Consider the following 17315-nt stretch of genomic DNA (forward strand, 5'->3'; position numbering starts at 1 on the left):
CCGTACGCAAAAAGGGAAAAAAAACTGTGCAGACCAGTTGCTTTGAGGGTTCTGAGCCTTCTTCCCAGAAAATGTGTGTTACCCAAAAGTGGCTTTCGCCCCGCTTTATATATAAAGCAACGATCATCAATAACCCGATACAAACACACGCGACCCTAACACACGCACGCACTCAATGCCAAATACATAGGTGTTGAGCGAAGCAACATCACCCCTGCCACTACAAGAGCTACCAGGGTCGTCCACCGTGAATACGCCACCGTGAGGAGACGAAGCCACATATGACAAACCGTGAGCTCTAAGGCGACGCCTTCAGGAAGGTCACGGCACCGCAAAGTAACCATCGCCCGATCCGAGGATTAGGGTTTCCCCTGGAGCAACACAATGGACGATGAGAGCCGCAACGACGCCTTAAAAAAGGGGACGACAATCGTCACTGCCGGTCTACCTAGAGAAAATGTATGTTAAGAATCTGTCACCTCACAAACAACTAAAAATGTCACCAAAACATTTTCAAATGCCACCCCTCTTGACGAACATTCACCAACTAAGGAATCCCAGAAAAAGCAATGACCAAAATACAACCTGATACAAACACACAACATCAAAACACACGCACACACCCAAGGCAAGATAAAAGGGTGCGGAGATACAACAACACTACCCCATATAACTTCAAGCAAACAAAGATGTACAAATAAGCACGCTAGGGAGTCAAAGGAGCCATCAACCATGAACGAGCCACCGTACAGAGATAAATGCCTGACGCCGCAGAGACATGAGCTCCAAGATGAGGCCTTCAAGAAGGGCACGACATCTAAACACCACCACCACCTGATAAAAGGATCAAGACTTTCACCCGGAGATACCCAAATGACAAAGAGTAACCGTGACAGAGCCTGCAAGAAGGGTACGACGCCCGTGGACGTTGCTGCCGTCAGTCTGGCCAGAGCTAGACATGGATTTTCCCTGGCAAGCACACTCTGCTCCCGAACAAGGTGCGGCCAATCGCCGATCTACCGTACCACCGCTATGAAATGACTGACCCCAACCTCCATGCCGCCCACACGACCATAGAAGCCAGTCAGCACCCAAGCCACGCATTCTAAGAGTTGCCCAGGGTGTGCTTGCAACTAAGACAACAAAAGAGAGATGGGCTTCACAATTGCATGTCGGGATGCAGTTATAATTGGGACAAAAAAAATGAAACCCTCCAGTAATTGAGATAAAAATTGATCGGCCTTAGTTGAGTATTGAGATATGGACTTGCAGAGAGACAACAAAGGTTGATGAATTTCAACCAAATAATAAATAAGAAAAGGGGGGAAAGAAAATAAAGGAAAATAAAATGGAAAAAGAGAAAATAAAAAATCGTGTCACTCGGTACGAATGAAAAGTGAACGAGAAAGAGAATTGAGAGTGGCAAATTGCAACAACCAGTGTCGTACCCTTTTTTTTGAGCTTCTATACGGTGCTTCAGGCGCCTGTTCTAGAACCTGGCGCTCACACAGCCACTGTCGTGGACGGCCCCACAAGCGCTGCTAGTCGCTCACTCGGTCACGCAGCAGCTTCATTTGCACTGTTGTCTAAAAAAACCTTCATGCGCACCGGTTAACTGCTGACCCATCAATCGTTCATCACCAGTTGACTTTTAAAAATAATGGATCTAAAAAAAGTTTAGAAATTCCAAAAAGGTTCATGTTTTTGAAAAAAGATTAGGAGTTTGAAAAAATGTTCACGGATTCAAAAAGTTCATGAAATTCAAAAAAAGTTCTTGAATTTCGAGAAAAGATCGCAAATTTGAGTAAAATTCATCTAATTTTGAAAAACGTTCATGAATTCAAAAAATTATAAATTTTGGAGAAAATATTCATGAATTTGAAAATAATCATGAATTGAAAAATAATCATGAATTTGAAAAAAGCTTCATCAATTTTGAATAAAGAATTCATCAATTTTAGAAAAGAGTCCATCAATTTTTACAAATAAATCACAATTTGAAAAAATTCATCAAATTTGGAAAACAAAATACCAATCTTGAGAAAATCCGCAAACTTTGAAAAGAGTTCATCGATTTGAAAAAAAATCATGAATTTGAAAAGAAATCCACGCATAAAAATAAAAATAAAAAAGAGAAAACCGAACAAAGCCGTTACAAGAAAAAAGAATAAGAATAAGAAAAAGAAAAGAAAATGGAAAATAGAAAAAAGAAAAAGAAAAAGAAAAAACTAAACCAAACCATTCAAAGAAAAAAGAAAGATGAAAGAAGAAAAGAAGGAAAATATTGTAGGTAAACACAATAGGTGAGTTGGCTGGGTGGACTTCCAACTGAAGAGAAAAAAAAAGGATTAGGCCTATTTGCATGTCAATAATGGACTTGCAACTGAGGCTCATTATGAATTTCTAAAAGTTCATGAATTTAGAAAAAAACAAAGGAAAAATAAAATAGTATCACAAAATAGAAAATTATTGGCCGGTACGCGTTTATGCAATTTCTTCACTGTGTGTTGACTTTAAAATAGAAATTACAGCAAAAAAGAAGATCACAATGCCCCCCCCCCCACCACCACCACCACCACAACATGCACATGCACACACAGCGCAGCAAAAAATATGAGTTGCCCTAAACAAAAAGCAAATCATACGAGTGGATGTGTGGAAGGGGTGAGTCCCTTCATATTTCACAATTGATCCTCTTTTCACTTCCTATCCACAAAGAAAAATAACACACGCTACAAACATAGAAAAGGCAACCCACAACCCAGCTAAAGCCCACGATAGGGGAACTAATAATCCAACACATCCCAGCAGGTTCCCATGACAATGGTCGTGCAGGGGATCGACAACGAAGCCACACAACAAAGAGAGCGACAACAATCTTGGCATTTTACATCGTGCATTGAGCAGTTAGATGTGGCATAAGTAATTCTCATCTAGATGTGATTTAGCAAAACTGTTTTTGCAATGAACATGGACCCATTTTTTGGGAAGCGTGTGCCACTGAATATGCTTAGGATGGCAAAAGGGTTAGAATACAAAAGCATATCACAAGTTCAACGCTAGCAATTAAAATGCAAATTGATGGTAGAGGTTTTTGATAGGTGGTGTTGACATTTCTACTACTCCATTCAATCCCATGTTCTAGAGAACTAGGTTGACAGGGAAGGTGAGAAAGGTGACAAAGTTTGATGGTAAAAAATATTGGTTGATTTATATTTGGCATTTTGCGCAAAAGGTGGCATTGGTGGTTTATGCCAAAAAAAATGTACCATGGAACTAATATTTTGGTTGATTTTATCAAGGTATAGATAGAGTAATCTCTCTGAATTTTGTGGCCTTTTTCATAGCAACAGATAGGGTAGGTTCTTTGTAACGTGGCAAAACGGGATAATTGCCAAATGGTGAAAGGAGTGGCTTTTCACCAAAGGAGAAGTGTCAACCTCTTTAATGCTTGTTGGTATAAATTTTTGAATTAAGTAGGTGGGTTTAGTGACCAACAACAAGAGAAGAATTTAAGGGGAGCATCCAAAAACATGTGGAGCTAAAATACGGTGGAGTGAGTAGACAAGGATGATCCACTATACAACTTAACCCGATATTTTTACTAAAGGCCGAGTATGGTAGTAGAAATATCTCCACAATTTTTCAGGATTTTCTCAGCTGAAATGGGCAGGAAAGGTAATTACTTTTAATAAGAAAATATTGCATTGGAGATAGCTTTTTGTTTGCAAATCTAGATTTTATATGCACTGAAGAACTACTGCGATTTTTTGTATAATCTTGCAAGCAAAGTAGATGAGGGTTCCTTTGTAAAGCCAAGGCTAGGGAATTAATACTCCAATAAATTAGAATAGGATTTTTTGGATGGCTATGATCAAGGTAGGTGAGACCAAGGATATTCAAGGATGGAATGAGAATAGTTCCTCTCGTGAAAAGGTAAAGAGATGCCATGTTCCATATTGTCATCCACCTTAACCAAGAACAAAATAAAATTCAAAGAAAAATATATGAAAGGAAAACAGGACAACAATCACAAACCTGATTACACAACTTCTTGTCTTCTACGGATCTCTAAAGGTTTCCATTTTGGTTCTAGCCTCTCTTTCTAGATGCATGGATTCGATTGTTGTAGTGCTCCTTGCCGATGTGCAGACATCATTCGGCACCACTCCAAACCTGATAGTGGACCGTGTTGTACGGGTTTTTGCTCGGTTATCCCTTAACTAACCAAGCCTGCGTTACCTTATTAACCGGTAAATAAGGAGATGAGGGTTCCTTGGTAAAGCCAAGGCTAGGGTTTAATATTCCAACAAATTAGAATAGGATTTTTGGATGGCTATGATCAAGGTAGGTGAGACCAAGGATATTCAAGGATGTAATGAGAATATTTCCTGTGATGAAATAGTAAAGATGACATGTTCCATATTGTCATCCACCTTAATCAAGAACTAAATACATTCAAAGAAATAAGGGAAAACAGGACAACAATCACAAACATGATTACACAGCCTCACATCTTCTACAGAGCTCGAAAGGTTTCCATTTTGGTTCTAGCCTCTCTTTCTAGCTGCATGGATTCGATCGTTGTAGTGCTCCTTGCCGATGTGCAGACATCATTCGGCACCGCTCCAAACCTGATAGTGGACCGTGTTGTACGGGTTTTCGCTCGGCTATCCCTTAACTACCCAAGCTTGTGTTACCTTATTAACCGGTAAATTGTACTCCCTCTTAATGAATAGGAAAAGCTTCTACCGGTTGCTTGGAAAAATCCGCATGGCTGCGTACGCAACCACCTTCCACCGGCTCTGATGATGTCAAAGTGATGAGCGCGTGATCACGAGGTTTCCCGGTCACCCTCTCAAGCTGTCATTCTACTCCAGTCTGAATTGTTAGGTACTACAGTAGTAACGATTTTTCTTTAGGCGTACGTACGTGTAGCACAGTAGCAGCGTTCAAGTCTATGAGACATGTTGGCCTGATCTCGTCAAATCATCAGTACTAGTCACGGTCCCTGAAAATTTCAGAGCAGTTTACATTGCCGTCTCTGTCGATTAGTCCCGAATCCGGACTTTGCCACTTTGATAATCTTCAAATCCTTCGAGATGCCCATGTCGAGCTCTCTGTGGCCTCTCTCATAAACCTATATACTGTACAACCCAGAAATAACACACACGTCGCTGTACCAGTGTGGGTCAAGCTCATGACTTATCAGCCAAGTATTGTCATTTGAGCACGGTCAAGAACGCGGTTTAGCTTGGAGAATGTTCTGCTGCCTTAGCTACGACGCTTTGGACTACTTGGAACAAACAGGCTATTGAGGGAATTGTCACATCCCACCCTGCTGACTATATTTTCAAACCGTTTCTATTTTTACAGCAGTGGTGGCCTCTAGGGAAGAGGAAAGACAATGATGTGATGTCAAACATTCTTCTCAAGATCAAGCGCAGCTTCATGCCTACCACAGGAACGCTTGAGCCAGATCAGTCCGTCTAGTTTGCCGTTCTAGCACTCTTCTATGAGTTGCGCCTTGTATCTGCGCGTTTTACCTTTGCTTTAGCTTTCCATCTTGTTGATGCGTGGTCTCCAATAACTCTATGTCGGTATCATGGCTGTTGCTGGCTTTATTAATTTGAAATCGGCGCTTCTTGTGCCTGTTTCTGAAAAAAAACATTGACCTTTCTTTAAGTTCAAAAAATGGATTTTTACAGGCTGAATATATTCAAAGTTTTTTGTACACGCATGTATAGCAATGTAGTTTATCGGGCAAAATTTTCATCAATATACGTGCTTGCATGTGAGAGATACAAAAAAGACAAATACATGCAAAAAATGGGCTTGTTTTTTGTTGATTTTGGGGCCGAAACTTTGTCTTTTTTGTGCAGTGTATAATACAACATATTATTGAACGAAATTTCACCAAGTACTTAGATCACATGCATGCGTATTTATGTAAAAAAAATAAAAAAAATCAAATCTTCTAAGTATCATTTTTTAGGAGTTCAAATAAACATGCTCCAATGCACCCGTGCACCAAAAGTCCGCTTTACTCGTAGCTGGCTCTTTTTTGTGGCCGAGTCTCTGCGTACGCGTCCACACCTCTGGAGATATTCAGCTGATACGGCCGTAATTAGTACTGCAGCAAGGAAACCCACATGCCGTTACGTTTCCCCTGTCATCCACTCAGTGTGGAGCGTAGACTCCAATCTGGCCCCGTGGTGACGAATTTTCTTTGAGCGTGCAGCACAATCGTTGGACTTTTGAGTCTCCAGCCTGCCGGTCATCTGGCCATATGTGCTATATATGGTCTATGTCAATTGTCAACCTTGATGTATTCATCTATACCGAAGACTTTTGAGTCTGTTCTGCCCTCCGATCCTGTGCTATATATGGTGTATGTCGACCTTGATGTTTTTATCCTTATCAACTAGTTCCATTAATTCCACTTTGCCATCTTTCGGCCTAATGGCCATCCACTACATCCCCATCTTCTTCCTCCTATTCTTGAGTTCATTCTGCAAACCCGATGACCAGCTCACACAAGCAAAGCCGCTCACCGACCGCGACACTCTCATCTCCGAGAGCGGGGACTTTGCTCTCGGCTTCTTCTCCCCGACAAGCTCCAACATGAGTTTTTACCTTGGCATATGGTACCACAGCCTCCCCGGGCCACGGACCATCGTGTGGATCGCCAACCGAGACAGCCCAATCACCAACCCTTCGTCCATGATGCTCACGGTAACTAATAATTCTCGCATGGTATTATCTGACTCTGAAGGCCGTGATATTTGGATGGTAGCCAGCAATATCACCACTGTGGCGGCAGGAGCTTATGCAGTACTAAACAACTCGGGGAACTTTGTTCTCCGTTCGTCGAACAACATGGACATATGGCAGAGTTTTGATCATCCGACCGACACAATACTTCCAACCATGAGATTTTTGGTGAGCTACAAGGCACAAATTGTCGCACGTCTTGTTGCTTGGGAGGGCCCAGATGACCCATCTTCTGGGAACTTCTCATGCAGCGGCGACACAAGATCCCCAGACCTTCAGTTGGTAACTTGGAACAAGGCTAGGTTATATTGTCGTATCATTGTGTTGGACGGTGTGTCGGTGTCCGGTGGCACACTAAACAACACTAGCTCCATCTCGTATCAAACAATTGTCACCTCTGGAGACGAGTTCAGTTACACGTTCACCGTCTCCGACAACTCACCGTTCAGGCGCATGATGCTTGACTACACTGGCAAGTTGAAGAATCTAGGTTGGGACAATCGCTCTGCGTCGTGGATAGTCATCAATGAGCACCCCAATAGTGCTTGCGATCTCTACGCGTCTTGTGGCCCGTTTGGCTATTGTGACTTCACCGAGGCCATTCCAACATGTCAGTGCTTTGATGGGTTTGAGCCTGTGGACAGTAGTAACTCTTTTAAGGGATGTCAGAGAAAAGAAGCGCTGAAATGCCACAAGCAAAGTCATTTCACGTCTTTTCCTGGAATGAAGGTTCCTAACATGTTCTTGCATATAAGGAACAGAAACTTGGATGACTGTGCAGCTGAGTGCATCAACAATTGCTCGTGTACAGCGTATGCTTATGCGGACTTGAGTAGCGGAGGTGCTATGGCAGACCCATCAAGGTGCTTAGTTTGGTCAGGGGAGCTTATTGATGCTCAGAAGGCAACCGGTAGCGAGAACCTGTACCTCCGACTTGCCGACTCTCCTGGTATTCGGTATTCCATGCCCTATCTTTTTTTACCTAGTCAGTAGTGTTTTTAATACTCTATTGCTAGTATATATATCAATACATATTTGACCCAAAAAATGTAGTACTACAAAAATAATTTCCAAAAAAAATCTAAGCGTACCATTTTCAAGATATCCAATCTAAATATATCAAGCAGTATCAGTAGTTAAAGTTTTAGAAGTTCCATATCCAAAACACCACGTTGTTTAGAACTGGAAGGAGTACATAAAAGCAAGGTCCTCTTGTTTAAATATACACGGCATTCCTTTTAACATCATTTTACAATTGCTAGGTTGTTCAATTACTTCTGGCCTTCACTTTCAAATTCAACTACAATTCTTTCCAGACTCCATGTCTTAGTTCCCAGAAGGAGAATTTTCACCCGCAAAAGAAAAAACTTTCCCAGAAGGCCATAGCTAGTTACTATTTTTTTTTCTTGAATTGACAATAATGGCCAATGCATATTTGCAAGATCAACTACCTTTTTTTAAGATGACCAAATCATTGATTTACCACCTGCCCTGGTAGTTCAGGTTAAGAAATAACGATAGTCTAGGTGCCTAATTAGCTTCAATAATCCGTCATGATACTTATGGAAGTTAATTCTGAATCCTGATTGGACGCATTTCTGCAGTCGACAAGAAAACCAGTCCAGTAAAGATTGTACTCCCCATTATATCATGTCTGCTACTATTGGCATGCATAGTCTTCGTCTGGATGTACAAATATAGAGGTAGAGTAAAAAATATCCTCTTGTTTTCGACATATTATATTAGTGCAAGAGTTAAGAAAAAGGGTGGATGTCCTACTCAACAGGCAAATGGGGAAAGAAGAAAAACCAGAAGAAACTGATGCTAGGATACATTAGCACATCCAACTCACTAGAAGGCAATAATACGGAATTTCCATGTTTTAGCTATGAAGACATACTTTCAGCAACAAATTTTTTCGCGGATTCCAGCTTGCTTGGACGTGGAGGTTTTGGCAAAGTTTACAAGGTAACATGATGTACTAGCCTTGTCATTCGAGGTACAAAGGAAATAATTTTAGAGTTGAAAAGTATCTCGGGCTCAATTGGAAAACATATTTCTTCATGTTAAAATATTACACATAGTGTTTGGAAAAGTTTGTTTCAATTTTTTGCTCGGTTGAAAAAGTTTGCTCATGTAGGGCACACTGGAAGGTGGAAATGAAGTTGCTGTCAAAAGGCTTAGTAAGAGTTCTGGACAAGGTATAGTGGAGTTCAAAAATGAAGTAGTTCTCATTGCAAAACTGCAGCACAAGAACCTAGTCAGACTTCTCGGCTGCTGCATTCATGAAGACGAGAAGTTATTGATCTACGAGTACTTAGCTAATAAAAGTTTGGATGCCTTTCTTTTTGGTATGTGCTAGTTTGTTGATTACATACTTTTTTACATTAACAAAAATGATACTCATGATGATCTGTTTCCTTCCATATTGATCATGAAAGATCATGCACGAAAACATGTGCTCGATTGGTTGACACGGTTCAAAATAATTAAAGGAATAGCAAGAGGCCTTCTCTATCTCCATCAAGATTCAAGATTAACAGTAATTCACAGAGATCTCAAAGCAAGCAACATTTTGTTGGATATAGAAATGACTCCTAAAATTTCAGATTTTGGTATGGCAAGAATCTTTGGTGCAAACCAGAATCATGCTAACACAACCCGAGTCGTCGGAACATAGTAAGTAATTGGTGTGCTAATAAACTCTTAGCGCTCTAGTTTATATGGTTTAGTATAGTTTGTTTTGTACATTCCTTGCTAACTTGTTGAATGTTTTAAATAGTGGTTATATGTCCCCTGAATATGCAATGGGAGGTGCATTTTCTGTGAAATCAGACACTTATAGCTTTGGGGTTCTTCTCTTGGAGATTGTTAGTGGCATGAAGATTAGCTCACCTCAGCTCAACATGGAATTTTGTAGCCTTATATCTTATGTAAGTATTGCGTATTGACCATTGGCTCTTTGCCGAGCGTTTTCTAGCCGACACTTGGCAAAGGCAAGTCTTTGCCAAGTGTCCATTTTCTGCCGAGTGCTTTTCAGCAACACTCGGTTTAGGAGGGTCTTTGCCGAGTGCACGACAGGATGCACTCGGAAATCACCTCAATCCCGGTAGTGAATATGGGAATTTTCTAATTAATCTCTCACCCAAACAATATATTTATTAACTTGATCATGACTTCCTGCTATTGGTCAGGCCTGGAGATTATGGGAAGATGGAAAAGCTACCGAACTGGTGGACTCCTCCATTGCTGCGAGCTGCCCACTTCATGAGGTTGTACGGTGCATTCATGTGGGACTCTTGTGTGTCCAAGACCATCCAAATGATAGACCACTAATGTCCTCAGTTATGTTTATGTTAGAGAATGAAAGTGCTGTGCTTGCACCTCCAAAGCATCCTGTATACTTTGCTCTAGGTAATTATGAAGGTGAAGAAGCCAGGGAGGGAATGAGTTCAGCAAATGAAATGAGTATGACAACGCTCAAGGGTCGTTAGTTTTTGCACAACTTGATGTGCATGAATTTTAGTGTACATCAGGGGTGGAGCTCGCTTTAAAGCATTAGAACTATCTTTATTTGATTTGACCCAATGGTTTGGCAGAGGTGAGCCAATTAAGCATTTGTTTTGGCTGGGTCCCTGGTGTACATAGTTGTATGCTTTATGATTTATTCTCTCGATTCGAACTGAAGTGTTGCTTAGGTGGCTGCAATATTTGCGAGTCCATTGTACTAGAAGAGTTGTGAATAACAGAGTGGAGTAACCATTCAGGTCAGGAGGAGGCCTGCCCGGCTCCACCTATCATGGTCCTCGATGTCCAACCACGTAACTTTTACTGATATAAAAGAGTTATATTACAAAACATTTTAATCATCATCAATTCCTGTGACTATCACGCCCTTCGATTTGTCAAAAAAGTACTATGCGCTAAAATTCAGAATGCACTTCATCATTCACAGTTCACACAAATATTGTTGCCACATTAGTGTTAGATGACACGATATATAACAACCAAAAGTCAAAGGAGCCTTCAACAACCAAGCATGGGTTTGTTTTTCTTAGGGGTACTCTGAATCTCTGATATCTCTCTCTCTTGAGCAATGCGGTGTGGACTATTTGCTGAGAACTCCCTTACATGCTGTTGCAATGGGAGTGATTCTAGTAACCAATCGACATGATACAGTTTTGCATGCAATTGGGGTGGAAGATGTGCATCGAGTTGAACATTCACTACTGGAATTTGCTTATTTGCCGTCTGCCTATTCTTTGCCGTCTGCTGGCGGACGGCAAAGAAGGTCTTTGCCGTCAGCTTGCAAAAAAGGACGGCAAAGAACTGGCTGATGGCAAAGAATGTCTTTGCCATCAGCCAATTCTTTGCCGTCTGCTGGCGGACGGCAAAGAATCTTTGCCGTCAGCTGGCGGACGGCAAAGAGAGAGGTGGGCCCCACTAACGAGCTGCTTAGAAAAAAACCTAACGCCCCCCCCCCTTTTGCCGTCTGCTAGCAGACGACAAAGAGCAAAAAAGCGGACGGCAAAGGGGGGCGGACGACAAAGAGATAACCTAACTAACGGCCGTCCCCCCACCCCGCCCCTCCCTCTCTCCCTCTCTCTCTCTCTCTCTCTCTCTCTCTCTCTCTCTCTCTCTCTCTCTCTCTCTCTCTCTGTTTCTGTCCTCCCCACCCCGACGACCACCGCCACCCGCCGCCACCAGCCACCCCCACCACCCGCCGCCGCCACCCGCCCACCCACCGCCTATCGCCCCGTCGCCCCGACCACCCGCCGCCCCCCTTGCCCCGTCGCCCCACCGCCCGCCGCCGCCCCCTCGCCCCGTCGCCGCGCACCCTCCCCTGCGGCGCCCCTTCCACGCCGGCCAACCGCCCCCTCCCCTCCCCTGCGTGGCCGTCCCCGCCCCGTCCCGCCGTGGCCTCCCCCTCCATCGGGCCGCCGCCGCTCCCACCCGCCGCGGCCTCCCCCTCCACCAGGCCGCCGCTGCCCCCACCCGCCGCGGACTCCCCTCCACCGGGCCGCTGCCGCCCCCACCCGCCGCGGCCTCCCCCTCCACCGGGCCGCCGCCTCCCCCTCCACCGGCGATCCCCTGCGCAGGTGAGTGATCTGCCCCCTTTTTTTAGTTTAGTTTCTTTTAGTTTAGTTTCTTTTAGTTACTTTTTGTTAATTTAGTTTCTGTTTTAATTATAGTTTTACTTTAGTTTTAGTTTCAGTTTAGTTTTAGTTTTATTTTTAGTTTAGTTTATTTTAAATTAGTTTTAGTTTTAGTTTAGAAGAATAAGAAGAGTAGAAGGAGGAGGAGGAGGGAGGAAGAGGTGGAGGGAGAAGAAGAAAGAAAAGAAGAAGAAGAAAGAAGAAGAAGAAGATGAAGAAGAAGAAGAAGAAGAGGAAGAAAGAAGAGGAAGAGGAAGAGGAGGAGGGAGGAAGAGGAGGAGAAGAAGAAGGAGAAGAAAAGAAGAAGAAGAAGAGGAAAAAGGAGAAGAGGAAGAAGAAGAAGAAGAAGAAGAAGAAGAAAAGAAGAAGAAGAGAAGAAGAAGAAGAAGAAAAGGAAAAAATAGGAAAGAAGAAGAAGAAGAAGAAAAATATACCCTGACACCCCGACACCCTGACCCCGACACCCTGACACCCCGACCCCGACACCCCGACAGCCTGACACCACACCCCGACCCACAACCCGACCCCGACACGCCACCCCGACACCCCGGCACGACACCCCGACCCCTGACACGGCACCCCGACCCCGACACGACACCCACGACACCAGAGGCCGACGAGGTCATATATTTGTGAATTATGAGTTAGGTCATATATTTGATGCCACTGAACCCTATGAGCCCGTCATTGATTATAGTGATGATGATGATTATGCATTTATTGATGATAGTGATCGAGATTATTAGTAGTGTCAGGTATTCAATTTTTTTATGTTGTACTTGATGATGATACATAAGTGATATACATATTATTATTCATGTCGGTATTTTTTTATGTTGTACTAATTTCGTTTACTCTTTGTTATGGCAGGTGTTGAAAGATGGTGGGCGCTGGTCGGGAGCGCTCTGAGGCCCCTTCTTCGTCGGCGCGTGGTGGGAGGTCTTCCATTCCACACACACCTCTCCGCCGAGCGTTGCTGGACAGTATGGCGACACCGCTGGGCCCTTCTTCGTCGACATCGGTGCCCAGCAGGGGACGAGGTAAGGGAGGGAAGAAGAGAGGAGTTGGAGCACGTGGTCGCGGGAGAGGAGGTAGGGTGACTGCTAGGGCGCCTTCCTCGCCGCCACCCCCAGCTGTTTCACCCGAGCACGTGACTGCTAGGGTGGACTCGTCCGAGGAGGAGGCTACACGGACTCCGGTCCACGAGCCTTCGGCCCACGAGCCTCGGGTCGACGGGCCTTCAGCCCACGAGCCTTGGGTCGATAAGCCTTCGGCCCACGAGACCCCGGAGGAGCACACGTCTGGATGGGGTACCTGGCCGGATGAGCCTGAGGGGCCGAGTGGCCATGCTGATGATGGCGGGGAGCCGACTGATATTGAGGAGGAGGGGGCACCGTCTACCAGCGTGGTTGTATACGGCTCCCGTCCGTGCCGGCGACCCGCGAGCAGAGGTGGTTGATTTTCCTTGATGGGGAGAGGTAAGTGCATTTAATCCTTTTGTACCTTCTGCATTCATGTTTCTTCAAATATCTAATGCGCTGGCCTTGTCATGCTGTAGGGGTTGGGACCACCATCATAGTGTCCGCCGGCCCAACTCCATCCTTGGAGTGCTTTGCCGGCAAAACTTCCCGGGGTTTGTCACGTTGCCTGGTGAGGGTCGGCTTCCAGAGCTTGGATTGAGATGGGAGCACTACTTGGCTGCCCCGGCCCCGCCGGGTGAGATTATCGACAGTGTCTTGTGCGACACGAGGGCAGATGTGGTGATCAGAAAGTTCTGGGTAATTTCTCCTTTACACATTTAAAAATCTTCAACTAGCTAGTTATTAATTGTACTAATCAATATTGTCTCATTTGATTGCAGACATTCTACAGGTGTGAGGAGGGATACGAGGAGGAGGCGGCAAATGTTATCGAGAACGTCTGCAAGCGCCTACTACAGAACTTACGGCACGAGGCTCGGGTGCAGGCTGTTCGAGACTACTACGCCTTGCGTGGTATCAAGAAGCCCAAGCCGGCGTGCCGCGATAAGTTCCTGAGTAAGGAGCAGTACATGAAGGTAATTCTTAAGGCCTTGTACTTCCTTCATTTAGTAATTCATAGCCATAGCGCTCAAGTTTCTATTTGCTAACTTAGGCACCTCCGAGATGGTGTGCGGATCGGATGGATTGTTGGGAGGTGTTGGTCAATGAGTGGTGCTCAAAAGAATGGCTAGCCGTCCACAACGCGGCCAAGGACAAACGTGCCCAAATGGAAGGTGTGCCACACCATCAAGGTAGCTCCAACTTATATCAGTTCGGGCGGAACTGGGTATGTGGTTTGCTTCATGATTCATGAAATTCATTCATCATGCTAGCTTGAGCCCTTTAATTACTAATTTACTTTGTTTCTCTCTTTCAGGCACGCTACAATAAGGCGGATAAGGTGCCAGAGGTGTACGACCTGTATGCCATGGCCCACACTGCCTCTTTCAAGAAAGTCAAGGCATTCTCTCCGTCTGACCTCGATGATGCAAACAACTTCACCAACATCTCCTCCCACGACAAGCTCGTGAAATATAGAGATGAGGGGAAGGCGAGGAAAGGGGAGGACTTTAACCCGAGCCAGGGTCCCATTGATCCAGAGCTGGTGATGATATCTGGTGGCGGGAGGTCCCATGGCTCCATAGCCATTGGAGATGGACTTATCTATTGTCCTAGCACTCTCCCGGAGATCAAGGCGCGCCAGTCGAGCTCCGCTCCTGAGATAAGGCCTTGTGAACGGCCAGTCCAACTCGCCATCAAGGTTAGTTATACGTACTCATTTATCTTTCTCCATTACATTGTCTGTGCTTCCATCAATGATTACAAATGGTAACGAGGAGTGGTGTTGCAGGCTGCTATACAGAGTGAGAGAGATAGAACGGAGAAACTTCTGGCGGAGGCGGCGGAGAGGCAGCGGGAGTTGGAGGAGAGGACGACAATGATGTTGGAGGAGGAGAGGGCACGGAATGACATGCAGGCAAGGTCCATGTACGAGCTCCTTGTGGTAAGTTTCTTCTGCAGATTAGCCAAAACATCCATTTTTACCTAAGTTAGCTCTAAAACGATCTATACTTAGCTTTGTTTCCTCCAAAATGACCAAAGTTAGCTCTAATATGCTTAGTTAACTAGGATTGCTCAATAATGACATGTACTTAGCTTACTTATGTCAAAATGGCATAATTAGCTTAGTTAGCTCATAAACGATCCATTTTACCTAAGTTAGTTCTAAAATGATCCATTTTACCTTAGTTAGCTCATAAACGATCCATTTTACCCAAGTTAGCTCTAAAATCACCCATTTTACCTAGGTTAGCTCCAAAATGATCCATTTTACCCAAGTTAGCTCTAAAATGACCCATTTTACCTAGGTTAGCTCCAAAATGATCCATCTTACCTAGGTTAGCTCTAAAATGATGCATTTTAGCTAAGTTAGCTCATAAGCGATCCATTTCACCTAGGTTAGCTCATAAATGATCCATTTCACCTAAGTTAGCTCACAAACAATCAATTTCACCTAAATTAGCTCATAAATGTCATATATTCTTCTTCTTCTTCATTTTCTTCTTCTTCTTCTTCTTCTTCTTGTTCTTCTAACCTTCTTCTTCTAACTTTCTTATTTCCCATTTTGCAGAATTCATTCGCTTCACGGAAGCTAGCATAGATGGAGTGCTTGTTTGGATGAACTATGTTTCTTTTGTATCGATGAACTATGCATGTATGGTAGGATGACACTATTGTAATATGTATGGTTGGATGCATGCATGTGGAACTTGCTATGTATGGTTGATGGAACTATGCATGTATGATGAAATTATATGTGTTGGATATCTCATATGTTTGCTGTGAACTTGCCATGTGAAAAATATATATGTATCATCTATTTGCTGTGAAAATGGTTGGGTATAAGAAAAAACAGAAAAAAAGAGGCAATGCAGGCTCTTTGCCGTCTACCACCGACGGCAACGGGCTCTTTGCCGTCCACGGCGGACGGCAAACCAGCCACGTGGCAACCACCTGTGCTTCCTAGCAGCTGACCCATTTGGTCAGTTTGCCTACAGTGGCAGACGGCAAAGGCTTGATGCTCTTTTCCGTCAGCCACGGACGGCAAAGACTGCCGTTAGCCACCTAATGGACTAACATCGAATTTATTGCCGTCGGCTTTCTTTGCCGTCTGCCGCTGATGGCAAAGGCCCCTTTGCCGTCCGCTTCAAAAAGCAGACGGCAAAGAAGCTCTTTACCGATGCCTACTTTGCCGGAGCCTTTTGCCGTCCGCGGTAGACAGCAAAGGCCTTTGCCGTCCGCTATCCTTGCCTTTGCCGTCTGCCGTGGCAGACGGCAAAGTAGCTGATTCCTGTAGTGATTGATGCAATTGAGTTGCCAGCAGATACATGATGGGAGCTGCTTTGGAAGACTGTGAACATTGATAAGGAAAGAAAATTGAAAACCTTCGAGAGATAGATGTGGTGGACTACCTCTCACAATCAAGGTTACTACTAGTGTCTTGTAACTAAATGGAAATCTGAGAAGGAATGGAGAAAGGTTTTTAACAGAAGTGCTTGGTCTATGGGCAATCTTCCAACTGAGCTCAGAGGTGCTTTGTAATCGAGTTATGATGATCTACCATGGCATTAGAAGCAATGTTTCCTCTATTTAGCCTCATATCCAGAAGATTGGCACATATGTCATGATGATGTAATCAGGCTTTGGGTTGCTGAAGCTTTTATGGAGGAGCATGATGAACAACTTCAAGAAAATACAACTGAAGAATATTACTCTGAGTTCATATATAGGAATCTCCTACAATGTGACCATTTACTTGCTGACCATAGTTGGTGCAAAATGCATGATCATCTAAGGTAGCTTGGTCAACATATGTCTGGAGAAGAAAGATTTTGTGGAGACCATCGGGGGATAAAACTTTGTCCAAACTAAGATGTGTTTCAGTTGTCACTAACAAGGATTATATAGCACTCCCAATATGAACAAAGAGATGATTACATCGCCTTTTTCCTATTATAAGGGATCAAGTGTTGAGAATACAATTCTTAATAGACTTCCATGCATTGGTGTTTTAGATCTGACTAGTTCATCTATTCAAAGCATTATAGATTGCATTAGAAGTTTGATCCACCTATGACTACTTGATCTTAATGATGCAAACATACCTTACCTTTTAGAGTCCATCAGTTCCCTCATAAATCTTCAGATAATAAACCTACAAAGGTGCAGAGCTCTGAACAGCCCTCCTTTGGCGCTCACTCGATTGTGCAATTTAAGGCACCTAGTTCAGACTGTATAGTGTATACCAATAAATCAGGTTCCAGAAGGAATATGCAGATTAGAATTCCTCAATGGATTAGAAGGA

General features: G+C 43.8%; 2 protein-coding genes across 2 annotated transcripts; both read left to right on the forward strand.

Annotated features, from left to right (window-relative positions):
• The first annotated feature begins 6396 nt into the window (after nt 1–6396).
• On the forward strand, nt 6397–10576 carry LOC120974263 (G-type lectin S-receptor-like serine/threonine-protein kinase B120). Its single transcript, XM_040400711.3, has 7 exons — nt 6397–7723; nt 8379–8477; nt 8561–8742; nt 8915–9125; nt 9216–9453; nt 9557–9707; nt 9969–10576. Exons 1-7 carry the CDS (start codon nt 6406–6408, stop codon nt 10266–10268), a joined length of 2499 nt encoding a protein of 832 aa, XP_040256645.3. The 5' UTR covers nt 6397–6405; the 3' UTR covers nt 10269–10576.
• A 3155-nt stretch (nt 10577–13731) lies between these two features.
• LOC141041360 (uncharacterized) lies at nt 13732–16374 on the forward strand. Its single transcript, XM_073507500.1, has 4 exons — nt 13732–13986; nt 14064–14237; nt 14328–14578; nt 16335–16374. The coding sequence occupies exons 1-4, from the start codon at nt 13981–13983 to the stop codon at nt 16372–16374; spliced, it is 471 nt and encodes a 156-aa protein (XP_073363601.1). The 5' UTR covers nt 13732–13980.
• Nucleotides 16375–17315: the final 941 nt, after the last annotated feature.

The sequence above is a fragment of the Aegilops tauschii genome, chromosome 2 (genome assembly GCF_002575655.3).
Source record: "Aegilops tauschii subsp. strangulata cultivar AL8/78 chromosome 2, Aet v6.0, whole genome shotgun sequence".
Lineage (NCBI taxonomy): Eukaryota > Viridiplantae > Streptophyta > Magnoliopsida > Poales > Poaceae > Aegilops > Aegilops tauschii.